The sequence below is a fragment of the Choloepus didactylus genome, chromosome 4, assembly GCF_015220235.1.
Source record: "Choloepus didactylus isolate mChoDid1 chromosome 4, mChoDid1.pri, whole genome shotgun sequence".
NCBI lineage: Eukaryota > Metazoa > Chordata > Mammalia > Pilosa > Megalonychidae > Choloepus > Choloepus didactylus.
Genome location: NC_051310.1, coordinates 131,806,817 through 131,824,432, shown reverse-complemented (window position 1 = coordinate 131,824,432; position 17,616 = coordinate 131,806,817). Strand labels below are relative to the sequence as shown.

General features: G+C 34.5%; 1 protein-coding gene across 6 annotated transcripts in view; it reads left to right on the top strand.

Moving 5' to 3' along the window:
* The window catches only part of GALK2 (galactokinase 2), a 174,491-nt gene that overhangs the window by 40,692 nt on the left and 116,183 nt on the right, over positions 1 to 17,616 (top strand). For all 6 annotated transcript variants that reach the window (XM_037834024.1, XM_037834026.1, XM_037834022.1 and 3 more), the window contains exon 2: positions 16,495 to 16,583. In XM_037834024.1, coding sequence (XP_037689952.1) covers positions 16,495 to 16,583 — 89 coding nt within the window. The remainder of the gene's footprint in view (positions 1 to 16,494; positions 16,584 to 17,616) is intronic.

Here is a 17,616-nt window from a genome sequence, read left to right as displayed (position 1 = left end):
ATTGGTTTGTTTGGTTTTGCTAGCTCCTGGAACTCAAGGAAATCTCTGTCATATCACTAGATGGATAGGTATGTTTCCAAAAGAATTGAAAGCTTGGACTTGAACAAATATTTCCACGATGATGTTCACAGTGGCATTATTCACAACTGCCAAAAGGTAGAAGCAACTCAGTGTCCATCAATTGATGAATGGAAAAATAATATGTGGTATATACATACAATGGAATATTATTCAGCCATAAAAAGTAGCGAAGTTCTGATACATGTGACAACATGTATGAAATATGAAGATGTCTTATTGTATGAAATAAGCCAGTCACAAAAGGACAGAAATGATACGATCTCACTTATAGGGAATATTTGGAATAGGTAAATTAACAGTTAAAAACAAGAGTTTATCAGCAGTCTGGGTAGTTGTAGGGAATTAGAGAGTTAATGTTTAATTGGTACAGTTTCTGTTTGGGAAAATAGAAAGTTTTGGTAATGGATGGTTGTGATGGTAGCACAACATTGTCAGTGTAATTAACATGACATAATTTTAGCTTGTCGCTAAAAGGAGAAATTATAGGTTGTACATATGTTACAAGAATAAAAATTAAAAGAAAAAAAAACATAGGACTGTAGAATACAGTGAACCCTAATGTAAACTATGGACCATAGCCAATAATATAATTATAGTAATATTGTTTGTTAATTGTTACAAATGTACCAGTGTTAATAATAGGGAAAACTGAGTGTATGAGAGGGGGTGTTGGGAACTCTATATATTTTTTGCATAAACCTTCAGCTTCTCTAATAAAAAATAAATTAAAAAATTAATGCATATGTATGTTTGTTAGATATTGCCAAATTCCTCTTTAAAAGTATTGAATCAATTTGCATTCCTAACAACAATCTGGAAGAGTACCTTTTCACCCAGAACATCACCAAAAGCCAGTGTTGTCATACTTTTTAACCTTCACCAATCTGATAGTATCTCAGTGTAGTTTTAATTTGCATTCTATGTTTATAAGTAAGGTTGAACAGCTTTTCATTTTTAAGGGCCATTTTTAAACTCTTGCTATAAATTTTTTTGTTCCTATCTTTTGCTCATTTTTTCTTTCAGGTTTTTGTTCTTTTTTTTTTCCCCCCACTCAATTTTTGGATATTAGCCCTTTATCTGTGATATCTATTGAAAGTATATTTTCTTAGTTGTTTTTTGACTTTGATTGTTGTGGTTTTTGTCATGCAAAAGTTTGTTTTTCTTTTCATTTTTATGGAGTTAAATTTGTCAAATTAAAAAAAATTGACTCCAGATTTTGAATCAAAGCTTTTTCCCTATACCTGAGTTATACTGAAATACACTGGTGTTTTCTTCTACTGCTTGCATGGCTTGTTTTTGTTTAAGTTTTTGTTTTTGTTTTTTGCCCCCATTTTTCTACTTATCCATCCATACACTGGACAAGGGGGAGTGTGAGCCACATGGCTTTCCCAATCACATTGTCACCCCTCATAAGCTACATTTTTATACATTCATCTGCAAGATTCATGGGTTCTGGGTTGTAATTTGATAGTTTCAGGTATTTACTACTAGCTATTCCAATACATTAGAACCTAAAAAGGGTTACCTATATTGTGCGTAAGAGTGCCCACCAGAGTGACCTCTCAGATCCTTTTGGAATCTCTCAGCCACTGGAGATTCACATTTCACATCCCCCTTTTGGTCAAAAAGATGTTCTCCATCCCATGATGCTGGGCCCAGATTCCTCCCCGGGAGTCATAGTCCACGTTGCCAGGGGGATTTACACCCCTGGGTGTCAGATCCCACGTAGTGGGGATATGGCTTCTTTTTTAACTTATAGATCCCTCATCCATTTGGAGTTTATTCTTGTGTATGGTGTAAGATCTGAATATAATTTCTTCTTTTTCCAAAATGTTAACGAGTTGTACCAGTGATGTATTAAAAAGTTCATCTCTGCTCCATGATTTGAGATGCCATCTCCATATCCATATATACTTGTGCCTATTTCTGGACTCTATTTTATTCCACTAGTCTGCTTGTCTATTTCTGTGCTGGTACATAACTGTTTTCATTACTGAGGCTTTATATTATGCTGTAATGTTTGTTAGGGCTATCCTTCCCTCATGGCTTTTCCTTTTTAGTGTTTTTATTGCTATTCCTGTATATTTGTTTTCCACCTGATCTTTTCTATCAACTTGTCTACCTCCATTAAAAAGTCTTTTGGGTATTTTTGTGGAGATTATGGTCAAATTAGCCATAATCATGGATGCTAAAATTATGTCATGTTAATTACACTGACTATGTTGTGCTCCCATCACAACCATCCATTACCAAAACGTTTCCATCACCCCAAACTTAAACTCTATGCCTATTAAACATTAACTCCCCATTCCCTGCAACTTGGTGAGTGCAGACATCTTTATGATATTGAATCTTCTTATTAACAAGAGTATCTTTCCATTTCTTTTGAGTCTATTTTGTGACTTTCAAGGACATTTTCACATTTCTTGTTAGATTTATTACTATGTAATCTTTTTTGTTGCTATCAAAGATGAGATTTTCTCTACTGTTGTAGCCTATATCTGGTCATTGATGAAGGCTATTGATTTCTGTATCCTGCTTTATATCCTGCTATCTTGGTGAATTGTTTTATTGTTTGAACTGGTTTTGTCATTTATTCTCTGTTTTTTCAGGTACCTTATATCATCTGCAAATAAAGATAGTTTTAATTCTTTTCCAATTCTTATGCATCTGATTGAATTCTCTTGTCTAAATGCATTGGCTAACACCTGCAGTACAGTGTGGACATGTTGGACATCTTTGCCTTGTTTTTGATCGTAGTGGAAATGACTCCACTATTCCCCCATTAAGTGAGATTCTGAATTTAAGCCCAAGATATATACAACCATCTCAATATAAAACCCTTCAGGAATGAATTTCACTGAAGGTTTTTTCAGTGTCTATGGAGGTAGTTCTGTGATCTTCTCCTTATATTTACTAATATGGTGTATTATTTTAATGGATTTTTCTTAGTATTTAAAATTTTGCATTGCTGCAATTAATCCCACTTGGTCATGGGATTATTTTCTGAATGTGGTGTCAGTTTGTCTAATGTACTAATATTTTATTAAGTACTTTTTACATTAGTATTCATAAATGACTTTGGTCTATAGATTTCTTTTCTTGGGCCGTCTTTGCCTGGTTTAGTTGTCGATGTTGTATTTAATAGCAAGAATTAGATAGGCTTCATATATTTTTCAATGCTCTGGAGCAACCTATGGAGCACGAGAGCTATCTGGAGTTTCAAGGTTGAGTAGAGTCCCCTTTGTAAACATCTGTGCTTATGTATATTTATGGGATGGTTCTTTGATAACTTTATTTCTTCAATGAAAGTGAGTCTTTTGTTGTAAACTGTATTTCCTTAGGAAATTATCCATTTCCTTTAGGATTTCTGTTGGCTATCCCATAGAGTCAGAATGGACCTGCACCCCAAAATTTGGTTTGGATGAGACTGATGATGCCATATACACACACCCAAGAAAGTATAGAAAGGTTTATTACTCAATTAGTAAGGCTCTCTGGGGAAAACAGGCCAGGCTTCCCAAGCTGGTCCAAAAATGGCTTGAGAGAGCAGGGAAAGGAGACTGGCTTGGGGTTTTTGATGGTGGTTAGCAGGTAAGGCTGTGGTGAGGATTCCTGTTCATGGGCAAGGGCTTGCATGGTTTGAACTTCCTGTGGGTGCCAGAGGAGGGAGCCCGTGGCCTTTCTTATCAGCTTATTCAGATGTGAGACAGAAGGGGGAAAAGGAAGAGTGAGGCTTAAAAGCTGCCAGCAGCCAAACATCAAAAAATAGAGTCAAATTCTTTGTTATATTTTCAAATTTATTTAGATCGAGGTCTACAAAGTAGTTTTTATAATTTGTAAAATTTCTTCTGTTTAATATTTTTTCCTTGTTTCTCATTTTGTGGATTTCTGCAGTATTCCTTTCCCCCCATTTTCTTAATTCATTAGCTAGTAGTTTGTCTAGTTTGTTAATTTTTTTTAAAACCCTGGATTTTAACTTATTAATTAGGTCTATGTTTTTCTATTCACCACCTCATTAATTTCTATTTTTACCTTTATTTCTTTCCTTGTGTTTTCTTTTTGTTTACTTTGTTGTTCTTTTTCTAGCTTATTGAGCTGTCATTTACTTCATTTACTATTGTTCTTTCATTTTTATTAATACAAGTATTTTCCTCACTGCTTTAAATGTATCCCATAGATTTTGATATGTAATATTTTAATATAACTATTTTTTTAGAAATTCTATACTTTATCTCACCTTTCACCCAAGAGTTAATAGGCACTTAAAAAACTTGCCAATAGGAGGACCATTTTGTGATTTGATCTTGTTAATAATTTCTAGTTTTATTGCACTGTGTTCCAAGTTTGTAGTATTTGTAAGTTGTGAAATTTGTTTTCCTTGTTACCTAATATATGATCAATATTTATGAATGTTCCATGTGTACTTAAAAAGAAGGTATACTCCGTATTATCAGGGTGTAAGTTTGATACATGTGTATATACATATGTTATTGATTTTGTTGTTTTGAGTCTCTCTATCCTTACCTATCCTCCAATGTTAGATCCAGTCCAGTATTGTATGTTACACCTAATTGTCATTGTCTTTTTTTTTTTTTTTTAAGTTTAGGGGAATTAATATTTATTATGTGATGTTTTCCTGTTCAAGTTCATGGTATGCCTTTACATTTGCTCAAGCTTATTTTGTATCTTTCAGTAACATTTTTTTTTCACTTTTCTTTTTTAATTTTTATTTATTTATTTATTTTTTAATATTCATTTTATTGAGATATATTCACATACCACGCAGTCATACAAAACAAATCGTACATTCGATTGTTCACAGTACCATTACATAGTTGTGCATTCTTCACCAAAATCAATCCCTGACACCTTCATTAGCACACACACACAAATAACAAGAATAATAATTAAAGTGAAAAAGAGCAATTAAAGTAAAAAAGAACACTGGGTGCCTTTGTTTGTTTTTTTCCTTCCCCCATTTTTCTACTCATCCATCCATAAACTAGACAAAGTGGAGTGTGGTCCTTATGGCTTTCCCAATCCCATTGTCACCCCTCATAAGCTACATTTTTGTACAATTGTCTTCGAGATTCATGGGTTCTGGGTTGTAGTTTGATAGTTTCAGGTATCTACTGCCACTACCCCAATTCATTAGAACCTAAAAAGGGTTGTCTATGTTGTGCATAAGAGTGCCCACCAGAGTGACCTCTCAGCTCCTTTTGGAATCTCTCTGCCACTGAAGCTTATTTCATTTCCTTTCACTTCCCCCTTTTGGTCAAGAAGATGTTCTCCATCCCACAATTCTGGGTCTACATACCTCCCTGGGAGTCATATTCCATGTTGCCAGGGAGATTCAGTCCCCTGGGTGTCTGATCCCATGTAGGGGGGAGGGCAGTGATTTCACCTGCCAAGTTGGCTTAGCTAGAGAGAGAGGGCCACATCTGAGCAACAAAGAGGCATTTGGGAAGAGGCTCTTAGGCACAACCATAGGGAGGCCTAGCCTCTCCTTTGCAGCAACAGTCTTCCCAAGGGTAAAACCTATGGTAGAGGGCTGACCCCATGAAACCACCAGTCCTCTATGTCTGTGAGCACATTAGCAACCATTGATGTGGGGCAGGCCAATACCTCTGCATTCTCCACCAGCTCCTCAAGGGGGCTCTGCATATTTTTTCCTTGTTTTTTTTTTTTTTTAATTAACTTTTTAAAAAATTAACTGAATAAAAAAATAAAAAATATTTAAAAATTTTAAAAAAACATGCAATAAAAGAACATTTCAGACAGACCGTAACAAGGGACTAAGAAAAAGACAACTAACCTAAGATAACTAGTTTACTTCCAACATGTTCCTACTCTACCCCAAGAAAGTAACCTAATACAGCAACATTTCTGTGAACTTGTTCCTACTATACCCATCAGAAATTAACAGACCATAGTCATTCCTGAGCATTCCCAGAAAGTCCAATTTACCCATGATAGCTTATCTGTTCTTATTGGATTATTGTTCTCCCTTCCTTAATTGCTCTCTATCGCTAGTTCCCCTACATATAAACCATTTGTTTTACATTTTTCAAAGTTCACATTAGTGGTAGCATATATTTCTCTTCTTGTGCCTGGCTGATTTTGCTCAGCATTATGCCTTCAAGATTCATCCATATTGTCATATGTTTCATGACATCGTTCCTTCTTACTGCCGCATAGTTTTCCATCGTGTGTATATACCACATTTTATTTATCCACTTGTCTGTTGAAGGACATTTGGGTTGTTTCCATCTCTTGGCAATTGTGAATAATGCTGCTGTGAACACTGGTGTGCAGATATCTGTTCATGTTACTGCTTTCAGATCTTCCGAGTATATACTGAGAAGTGCAATCCCTGGATCGAAGGGTAACTCTGTATCTAGTTTTCTAAGGAACTGCCAGACTGACTTCCAGAGTGGCTGAAGCATTATACGGTCCCACCAACAATGAATAAGAGCTCCAATTTCTCCACACCCTTTCCAGCATTTGTAGTTTCCTGTTTGTTTAATGGCAGCCATTATAATTGGTGTGAGATGGTATCTCATTGTGGTCTTAATTTGCATCTCTCTAATAGCTAGTGAAGCTGAACATTTTTTCTTGTGTTTCTTGGCCATTTGCATTTCCTCTGCGGAGAACTGTCTTTTCATATCTGTTGCTCATTTTATAATTGGGCTGTTTGTACTATTGTCATTGAGTTGGTGGATTTCTTTATATATGCAAGATATCAATCTTTTGTCAGATACATGATTTCCAAAAATTTTTTCCCATTGCATTGGCTGCTTCTTCAACTTTTTGACAAATTTCTTGAGGTACAGAAACTTCTAAGCTTGAGGAGTTCCCATTTATCTATTTTTTCTTTTGTTGCTTGTGCTTTGGGTGTAAAGTCTAGGAAGTGGCCGCCTAATACAAGGTCTTGAAGATGTTTTCCTACATTATCTTCTAGGAGTTTTATGGTACTTTCTTTTATATTGAGATCTTTGATCCATTTTGAGTTAATTTTTGCGTAGGGTGTGAGATAGAGGTCCTCTTTCATTCTTTTGGATATGGATATCCAACTCTTCCAGCCCCATTTGTTGAAAAGACCGTTATGACCCAGTTCAGTGACTTTGGGGGCCTTATCAAAGATCAGTCGGCCATAGATCTGGGGGTCTATCTCCGAATTCTTAATTCAATTCTATTGATCAGTATGTCTATCTTTGTGCCAGTACCATGCTGTTTTGACAGCTGTGGCTTTATAATAAGCTTCAAAGTCGGGGAGTGTAAGTCCTCCCACTTCGTTTTTCTTTTTTAGGGTGTCTTTAGCAATTCGAGGCATCTTCACTTTCCAAATGAATTTGATTACTAGCTTTTCCAAGTCTGCAAAGTAAGTTGTTGGAATTTTGATTGGGATTGCATTGAATCTGTAGATGAGTTTGGGTAGAATTGACATCTTAATGACATTTAGCCTTCCTATCCATGAACATGGAATATTTTTCCATCTTTTAAGGTCCCCTTCTATTTCTTTTAGTAGAGTTATGTAGTTTTCTTTGTATAGGTCTTTTACATCTTTGGTTAAGTTTATTCCTAGGTACTTGATTTTTTTAGTTATTGAAAATGGTATCTTTTTCTTGAGTGTCTCTTCAGTTTGTTCATTTCTAGCGTATAGAAACATTACTGACTTATGTGCATTAGTCTTGTCTCCTGCTACTTTGCTAAATTTGTTTATTAGCTCTAATAGCTGTATCATTGATTTCTCAGGGTTTTCCAGATATAAGATCATATCATCCACAAACAATGACAGTTTATTTTACTTCTTCTTTTCCAATTTGGATGCCTTTTATTTCTTTGTCTTGCCAGATTACCCTGGCTAATACTTCCAGCACAACGTTGAATAACAGTGGTGATAGCGGGCATCCTTGTCTTGTTCCTGATCTTAGAGGGAAAGCTTTCAGTCTCTCGCCGTTGAGTACTTTGCTGGCTGTGGGTTTTTCATATATGCTCTTTATCATATTGAGGAAGTTTCCTTCAATTCCTAACTTTTGAAGTGTTTTTATCAAAAAGGGGTATTGGATTTTGTCATATGCTTTTTCAGCATCTATTGAGAATATCATTTGATTTTTCCCTTTTGATTTGTTAATGTGTTGTAATACATTGATTGATTTTCTTATGTTGAACCATCCTTGCATGCCTGGAATGAACCCCACTTGGTCATGGTGTATGATTTTTTTAATGTGTCTTTGGATTCGATTTGCAAGTATTTTGTTGAGGATTTTTGCATCTATATTCATTAGGGAGATTGGCCTGTAGTTTTCCTTTTTTGTAGCGTCTCTGCCTGGTTTTGGTATTAGATTGATGTTAGCTTCATAAAATGAGTTAGGTAGTGTTCCATTTTCTTCAATGTTTTGAAAGAGTTTAAGTAAGATTGGTGTCAGTTCTTTTTGGAAAGTTTGGTAGAATTCCCCTGTGAAGCTATCTGGCCCTGGGCATTTATTTATGGGAAGCTTTTTGATAATTGATTGGATCTCTTTGCTTGTGATTGGTTGGTTGAGGTCTTCTGTTTCTTCTCTGGTCAGTCTAGGTTGTTCTTATGTTTCCAGGAAATTGTCCATTTCCTCTACGTTATCCAGTTTGTTGGCATACAGTTGTTCATAGTATCGTCTTACAATTTGTTTAATTTCTTTGGGATCTGCAGTAATGTCACCTTTTTCATTCATTATTTTGTTTTTATGGGTCTTCTCTCTTTTTGATTTTGTCGGTCTAGCTAGGGGCTTGTCAATCTTGTTGATCTTCTCAAAGAACCAACTTTTGGTGTTATTTATCCTCTCCATTGTTTTTTTGTTCTCTATGTCATTTATTTCTGCTTTAATCCTTGTTATTTCTTTTCTTGTACTTGGTTTAGGATTGGTTTGCTGTTCATTTTCTAGCTTCTTCAGTTGATCCATTAGTTCTTTGATTTTGGATCTTTCTTCCTTTTTAATATATGCGTTTAGTGCTATAAATTTCCCCCTCAGTACTGCTTTTACTGCATCCCATAGGTTTTGGTATGTCGTGTTCTCATTTTCATTCGTCTCTATATATTTAGCAATTTCTCTTGCTATTTCTTCTTTAACCCACTGATTGTTTCGGAGTGTGTTGTTTGACCTCCAGGTATTTGTGAATTTTCTAAGTCTCTTAGGGTTGTTGACTTCTAATTGTATTCCATTGTGGTCAGAGAATGTGCTTTGAATAATTTCAATTTTTTTATATTTATTGAGGCTTCTTTTATGTCCCAGCATATGATCTATTCTGGAAAAAGTTCCATGGGCACTAGAGAAGAATATGTATCCTGGTGATTTGGGATGTAATGTTCTATATATGTCTGTTAAATCTAATTCATTTTTCAGATTGTTTAGGTTTTCAATTTCCTTATTGGTCTTCTGTCTGGTTGATCTATCTATAGGAGAGAGTGATGTGTTGAAGTCACCCACAATTACTGTGGAAACATCAATTGCTTCTTTTAATTTTGCCAGTGTTTCTCTCATGTATTTTGTGGCACCTTGATTTGGTGCATAAACATTTATGATTGTTTTTTCTTCTTGTTGAATTGCCCCTTTTATTAGTATGTAGTGGTCTTCTTTGTCTCTCATAACATCCTTGCATTTATTTATTTATTTTTAAATTAATTTTACTTTGAAATAAATTCAAAGTTATAGGAACAGTTGCAAAAACAATACAAACCCCATACACAGAACTCCAGCATACCCTGACCCCCCTACCCTGATACCCCGATCCACCAACTTTAACATCCTGTCACACCACCGTTTCTTTCTTTCCCTCCCTCCCTACCTATGATCCATCATCTATTGCTCTGTCTTCTGAACATATGAAAGCAAGCTGCACACATCCTTGAACAAACAGTATAATTCACATATACAATTCCCATGAACAAGAACATTCTTTTATGCAATCCCATTAAGCACAGCTAAGAAGTTCAAGAAATTCAACAGTGATACAAAGCTTACATTCTATATTTCCTTTTTTTTTTTTTTTTTTTTTCCTTATGTCTCAACTGTGTCCCTTTGAGCCTCCTCTCCTCCATCCTCAGATCCCATCCAGGATCATCCTTGGCATTCAATTGTCATCTGTTTAGACTGTCTTTTTTTTTTTTTTTCAATTGTGGATACATATATACAGCCTAAATCTTCCCATTCCACCTCCTCCCTAGCATTCCATTAAGTGGGATTAATCACATTTAGAATGTTGTAATGCAATCACCTTCCCACCCTCCATTACTAGAAATTTCCCTTCACCTCAAACAGCAACCCTACACTCATTTCTTAACTCCCCATTGCCCCTTCCCCCACTTCTTATAACCCATACTTTACTTTTCATCTCTATGGTCATATTCTCTGATACTTTCTTTGTGTTTACCATGGGGCTTAAATTTAACACGTTAAATCTATAACAATCTTGTTTTTCTTTGATACCAACTTAACTTCAATAGGACACATAAACTATGTTCCTATACTCCTCCATTCCCCCACCTTTATGTAGTTCTTCTCAAAAATTACATATCTTACATTGAGTCCAAAACCACTGATTTATCATTACAGTTTATGTATTTTAGATCCTGTAGGAAGTAAATAGTGGAGTTACATACAAAATTTGTCGTTTTGTGTTTGGGTTATTTCACTAAATGTGATGTCTTCTAGATTTACCCATGTTGTGGCATGCATAAGAACTTTGTTCCTTTCTATGGCTGAATAATATTCAATTATATGTATGCACTGTGTTTTATTTATCTATTCATCTGTTGATGGATATTTGGGTTGCTTCCACCTTTTGGCTATTATGAATAATGCTGCTGTGAACATGGGTGTACAAATATCTTTTTGAATCCCTACTTTCAATTGTTTTGGTTTTTACCTAGAAATGGGATTGCTGGGTCATATGGTAATTCTATGTTTAATTTTTTGAGGATGCACCAAAGTATTTTCCACACTTTAATGCATCATTTTACATTCCCACCAACAATGTACCATTTCTATTTCTCCATATTCTTGCTAACATTTGTAATTTTCCATTTAAAAAATAATAGCCATTGTAGTGGGTGTGAGGTGGTATCTCATTGTGGTTTTAATTTGCATTTCCTTAATGGTTAATGATGTTGAGCATCTTTTCATGTGCTTTTTGGCCATTTGCATATCTTCTTTCAAGTCCTTGGCCCATTTTTAAATTGGGTTGTTTGTCTTTTTGTGGTTGAGTTGTATGAATTTTTCATATGTTCTGGATATTAACTCTTATCACATACATGGTTTCCAAATATTTTCTCCCATTCTGTAGATTATCTTTTCACTTTCTTGATAATGTCCTTTGATGCACAAAAGTTTTTCATGTTGATGTCCCACTTATTTATTTTTTCTTTTGATGCTTGTGCTTCTGCTGTAAAGTGTAAGAAACTATTGCCTAACACAAGGTCCTGAAGATGCTTCCCTATGTCTTCTTCTAAGAGTTTTATAGTTTAGTTCTTATGTTATGTTGTTGATCCATTTTGAGTTAATTTTTGTATTTGGTATGAAGTAGTATCGACTTTCATTCTCTTGCATGTGTATATCTAGTTTTCCCAGCCCTCTTTGTTGAAGAGATAATTCTTTCCCCATTGTGTGGACATGACATCGTTGTGAAAAATTAGCCATAGATGTGTGGGTTTATTTCTGAGCCCTCAATTCTATTCCATTGGGCTATATGTCTGTCCTTGTTCTAGAACTGCTCTGTTTTGATTACTGTAGATTAGAATAGATTTTGAAATAGGGAAGTGTGAGTCCTCCAACTTTCTATTTTTTTTTTTTCTAGATGGTGGTGGCTATTTGGGACTCCTTGCCTTTCCATATGAATTTGATGTATCTTTTTCATTTCTGCAAAGAAGACTTTAAATTTTGATTGGGGTTGTATTGAAATTGTAAATCGCTTTGGGTAATATTGACATCTTAATGATATTAAGTGTTCTAATCCATATGGAATGACTTTTCATATTAAGTGTTCTAATCCATATGGAATGACTTTTCATTTATTTAGTTCTTCTTTAATTTCTTTCAGTAATGATCTGTAGTTTTCATGTACAAGTCCCTTATATCCTTGGTTATATTATTCCTAGATATTTTATTCTTTTAGTTGCCATTGTAAATGGAATTGTTTTCCTGATTTCCTTTTCAGATTGTTCATTGCTTTTGTATAGAAGCATCACTGATTTTTTTGTGTTGATCTTGTACCTTACTACTTTGTTATATTCATTTTTTACCTCTAATAGCTTTCCTGTAGACTCTTCAGGATTGTCTATAGGATCATGCCATCTGCATGCAGGTATAGTTTTACTCTTTCTTTCCCATTTGGATGCCTTTTATTTCTTTTTCTTGCCTACTTGCTCTGTCTAGAACCTCCAATACAATGTTGAATGGCAGTGATGAAAACAAGCATCCCTGTCTTGTTTCTGATCTTAAGGGAAAAGTTTTCAGTTTTCACCATTGTTTATGATGTTAGCTGTGGGTTTTAAATATATACCCCTTATTGTGTTAAGGAAGTTTCCTTCTATTCCTGTTTTTTGGAGTGTTTTTATCAAGAAAGGGTGCTGGACCTTGTCAGTGCTTTTTGAGCATCAATTGAGATGATCCATGTGCTTTCTTCTTTCATTCCGTAATGTGATGTATTATGCTGATTTTATTTTCTTGTGTTGAACCACTCTTGCATTCCTGGGATAAATCCCATTTGGTCATGGTGTGTAATTCTTTTAATGTGCTGTTGGATTTGGTTTGCTAGTATTTTCTTGAGGATTTTTATATCTATATTCATTAGAGATAATGGTCTGTAATTTCTTTTTCTTGTATCTTTATCTGGCTTTGATTTTAGGGGATGCTGACGTCATAGAATCAGTTAGGAAATGCTCCCCTCTCTTCAATTTCTGGGAAGAGTTTGAGTAGGATTGTTGTTAATTTGTCTTTGAATGTTTGGTATAATTGACCAGTGAAGCCATCTGATCCTAGGCTTTTCTTTGTTGGGAGGTTTTCAGTTAGCGATTCAATCTCTTTAATAGATATTGTTCTGTTGATCTTCTATATCTTCTTGACTCAGTTTAGGTAGTTTGTGAGTCTAGGAATTTGCCTGTTTCATCTAGGTTATCTAATTTGTTGGTATAAAATTTTTCATATAATATCTTCTTATATTCTCTTTTATTTCTGTAAGGTCAGTAGTAATGTCCCCACCATCTTTTCTGATTTTATTAATTGATTCTCTTTTTTTGTCAGTCTAGCTAAAGGTTTATGAATTTTATAGATCTATTTAAAGAACCAATTTTTGGTTTCATGAATTTTTTTCTATTCTCTATTTCATTTCCTCAACTCTAATCTTTATTTCTTTCCTTCTGCTCATTTGTGGGTACTCTCCTTTTTCTAGTTGCTCCATGTGTTAGGTTGGGTTACTGATTTGGGACTTTTCTTTTCTTTTTGTTATTGGTTTTTGATTGTAGCATTTACAGCCATAAATTTTGCTCTGAACATTGGCTATGCTCTGTCCTGTAAGTTTTGGTAGGTTGTGTTTTCATTTTCATTCATCTCTAATATTTTCTAATTTCCCTTGTTATTTCTTCTCTTAGTTGTTTCACAGTAGTTGTTTTTTCTCATTATGCTGTTATTGTCATAATTTGCGTCTTTGTACGTGTATTCTCATTAATATATATTTATAATTATTGTTTCTTGCATTTATCTTTTAAATCATATAGAAAACAAAAAGAAGTTACAAACCAAAAATACAACAATGTATTTTTATAACCACTCATATAGTTACCATTCCTGGAATTGTTTATTTATTTGTATGGGTTTGAGTTACTGTCTAATGTCCTTTCATTTTGTCTTGAAGGACTCCCAGATCCAGTTATGATGTCCTCAGCTTTTGTTTATTTGGAATTGTCTTAATTTCTTTTTCATTTATAAAGGCTTGCTTTGCCACATGTAGAATTCTTGGTGGACAGTTGTTTTTTTCTTGGCACTTTATATTATCTGCTTTCTGGCCTCCAAGGTCTCTGAAGAGAAACTGGCTATAAATCTTATTAAGGATCCCTTGTACATGGTGCATTGCTTCTCTCTTGTTGCTTTCAAGATTCTCTCTTACTCTTTGTCTTTGAACAGTTTGGTTATCATGTGTCTTTGTGTGGATATTTTTGAGTTTATCCTACTTGGAGTTTGTGGGACTTTGTGCAAGTGTAGATGCATGTCTTTCATCAAATTTGGGAAGTTTTTGACCATTATTTCTTCAAATAGTCTTTTTGCCCCTTTTTCTCTTTTCCTTGTTGGACTCCCATAATGTGCATGTTGGTACACATGAGGTGTCCTGTGGATCCTTTAGGATCTGTTAGTTTTTCTTCATTCTTTTACTTTTCTGCTCCTTAAACTGTATGATTCAATTGTCATATCATTAAGTCACTGATTCTTTCTTCTGCTGATGAAATCTGCTATTGAACCACTCTAGTGAAATTTTCATTACAGCTCTTGTATTTTTCAACTCCAGAATTTCTATTTGTTAATTTTTATAGTTTCTATCTCTTTATTGATATTTTCAATTAGTTCATACATTCTTCTCTTGATTTCCTTTAACCCTTTGTCCAGGATTTCCTTTAGCATCTTGAGCATATTTAAGACCATTTTAAAAAGTCTTTTTCTGGACATTCAAGGCCTGGGTTTTCTCAGGGATGATTTCTGTTAATTCTTTTTTCCTTTTGAATGGACCATACTTTCTTGTTTCTCTGTGTGTCTTGTATTTTTTGGGTCAAAAGTGGACATTTTAATATGATAATGTAACTTTGGAAATCAGATTCTCTCCCTTGTCCCAAATTTGCTGTTGTTGAGTTTTGAGGTCTGACATTGTCAATTTGTTTAGTGACTTTCCCAGATTACTTTTACAATGACTGTATTCCTCATCATGTGTGGTTACTGAAGTCTCTTATTTCAGCAGTCAGCCAGTGACCTGGCAGAGGTTTCCTTAAATGCTGAAATTTCACAGCTTCTTTCTTCTTTAGGACTCCTCTGGTTGCTATAATATTTTTTATTAGATTTCAAAGTTCCAAAAAGTTGATTCTATCACTTTTTGCCAGCTTATGGTAGCTTCAGTGGAGGAACTGTATCATGGAACGCTCTACTCTGCCATTTCCATGATATGCCCTCTTAGTTTTAAACTGTTTTTGGGGGATGTATGGAGAGACTCAGATTTAACTAGCCATCATTATCCACATCTACCTAGGAGTCCAGGATATGTGTCTGGAATTATGTGCTAGAGATATTAATTATTGCCTCCCTGTCCATATCTACTGTTGTCATTCATAACCTTCACTGAAGGGGTGGGTCCAAGTTACAATATTTGTAACCAAAAAGTGTGACCTTGTTTTTACCAAATGACCTTTTTTACCCTTGTCCACAAATGGTCAGACCAGGATAGATGCATACCTAAGCTCTGACAACAAATGATTGCATTTGAGAATTTGAACCAAGGAATACAGAGACTTAATCAAATAGTATAGGACACTGGATCTGTTAAGGCTTGTGGAGTTGAGGCCATAGTGTCATAAAACCTGAAGTTATGAAAACTGAAGTTATGAAGAGCAGAAACTAAGAGTCTCCCAGAGGCAGCTGGAATACAAAGTACACTGAGCAGAGAGAAGTAGTAATGATGTTTTTGGAGGGATGGGAAGAATGAGGGAGTAAGGGAGAGCCAGACAATGATATAGTGAGTTTCTGATGACTGTTCTTTTCCCAGGTGGTCCACTTAAATAATTTCCAACAATGTTCAACATATCTTTCTAGTAGTGTAATAGCTTTCCTTTTTTTTTTTCTTTAGCTTGTGTTTGTGTGAATTACTGTTTCTTGCAATCCCTAAAGCCAATTAATTATTATTCACATTAATAAATATTGATAAATTTAATAAAAATTTAAATAAATATTTAATAAGTATTGATTGCCCTTTGTATTATTACTCAGACACATTATGAGGTAGGACTGAAAATAGTGGGGGGTTTCACAGAAGTAACTGAAGATGATTGAACAGTATAAAATGTATTAAATGTATTATAAGAATTTTGGATCTGGAAAGGACCTGTGAGGAATATCTAGTTCAGCTTCCCTAATTTTACAGAAGAGAGACCAAAGCAAAATGAATTGTCAAACTTTGGCCCAGTTAGAATTAGACCTGTGGTCTCCTGATATCCAATCTAGTTTAAATTTGACTATCCCATGCTACTTATTTATTTCTAGGGTTTCCAAGGAAGTATGTCAGTGGAAGATTTTGTTTTTACTTTTTAGGAAAAATGAATGGCAACAGGAATATTAAATTTGTGTGTATATAATGAATTTTCTATTAAGTGATATTCTTGAAATATTTGATTCTCACTTTCAGATTATTGAAGCTGAAGGAGATGTTTTATTCTAAGTTTGGATCCATTCCCAAGTTTTATGTTCGAGCACCAGGAAGAGTCAATCTAATAGGTATTTCAAAAGTCCCTTTTAATTTCTTCCTTCTTTTGTAAGAGCCGATTCTTTTAAGTATATTTCTTTGTTAATTTTTCCCAGAAGAGCTGGAAAAATAGATATTTCACATGTATCTCCTAAAAATGAGATACACTTTTCCATAAGGAATACTTTTACTTTCATCTTTCCCAATCCATGTTATTAACATTTATTTTGTACATTCATTTTTAAAAGTGTATAACTTCATTGAAACCTGATTGTTAATATTAATTTATGGGAGATGAAATAATTTTGTGTGCTGCAGGTTAAATATTTTGACTGTGGTGAGTAATTTTGATGGTTTTAGATTTACTCATTATAAGAACAACTGAGAAACCACATAATTCCTTGCATTTAAAATTGTGGTCAGATTTGAGGACCTTGTAGATGTATCTATCTTTTCTTTTGTTTCTTTTGTGATTATCTTTACTTTTTTTTAAGATGAAATTTTTTTGAGATATATTCACACACCAAAAAATCCAACCAAAGTGTACAATCAGTGGCTCACAGTATCATCATATAGTTGTGCATTCATGGCCACAATTTTAGAACATTTTTATTACTTCAAAATAAAGAAAAAATAAAAATAAAAGAGAACACCAAAAATACCCCATATCTTTTATCCCCTCTATTATTTATATATATTTTTGTCATTATTTTGTTACTCATCTTCCCATATACTGGGTAAAGGGAGTGTGAGCCACAAGGTTTTCACAATTACATGGTCACACCTTATAAGCAATATAGTTATACAGTTGCCTTCAAGAATCAAGGCTACTGGATTGCAGTTCAACAATTTCTGGTATTTCCTTCTAGCTATTCTAATACACTAAAGTATAAAAAGGGATGGCTATATATAATGCATAACAATTAACCTCCAGAATGACCTCTCTACTCCATTTGAAATCTCCCAGCCACTGAAACTTTATTTTGTTTCATTTCTCTTCCTGCTTTTGGTCAAGAAGGCTTCCTCAATCCCATGATAAACGGGGTCTAGGCTCATCCCCAGGGG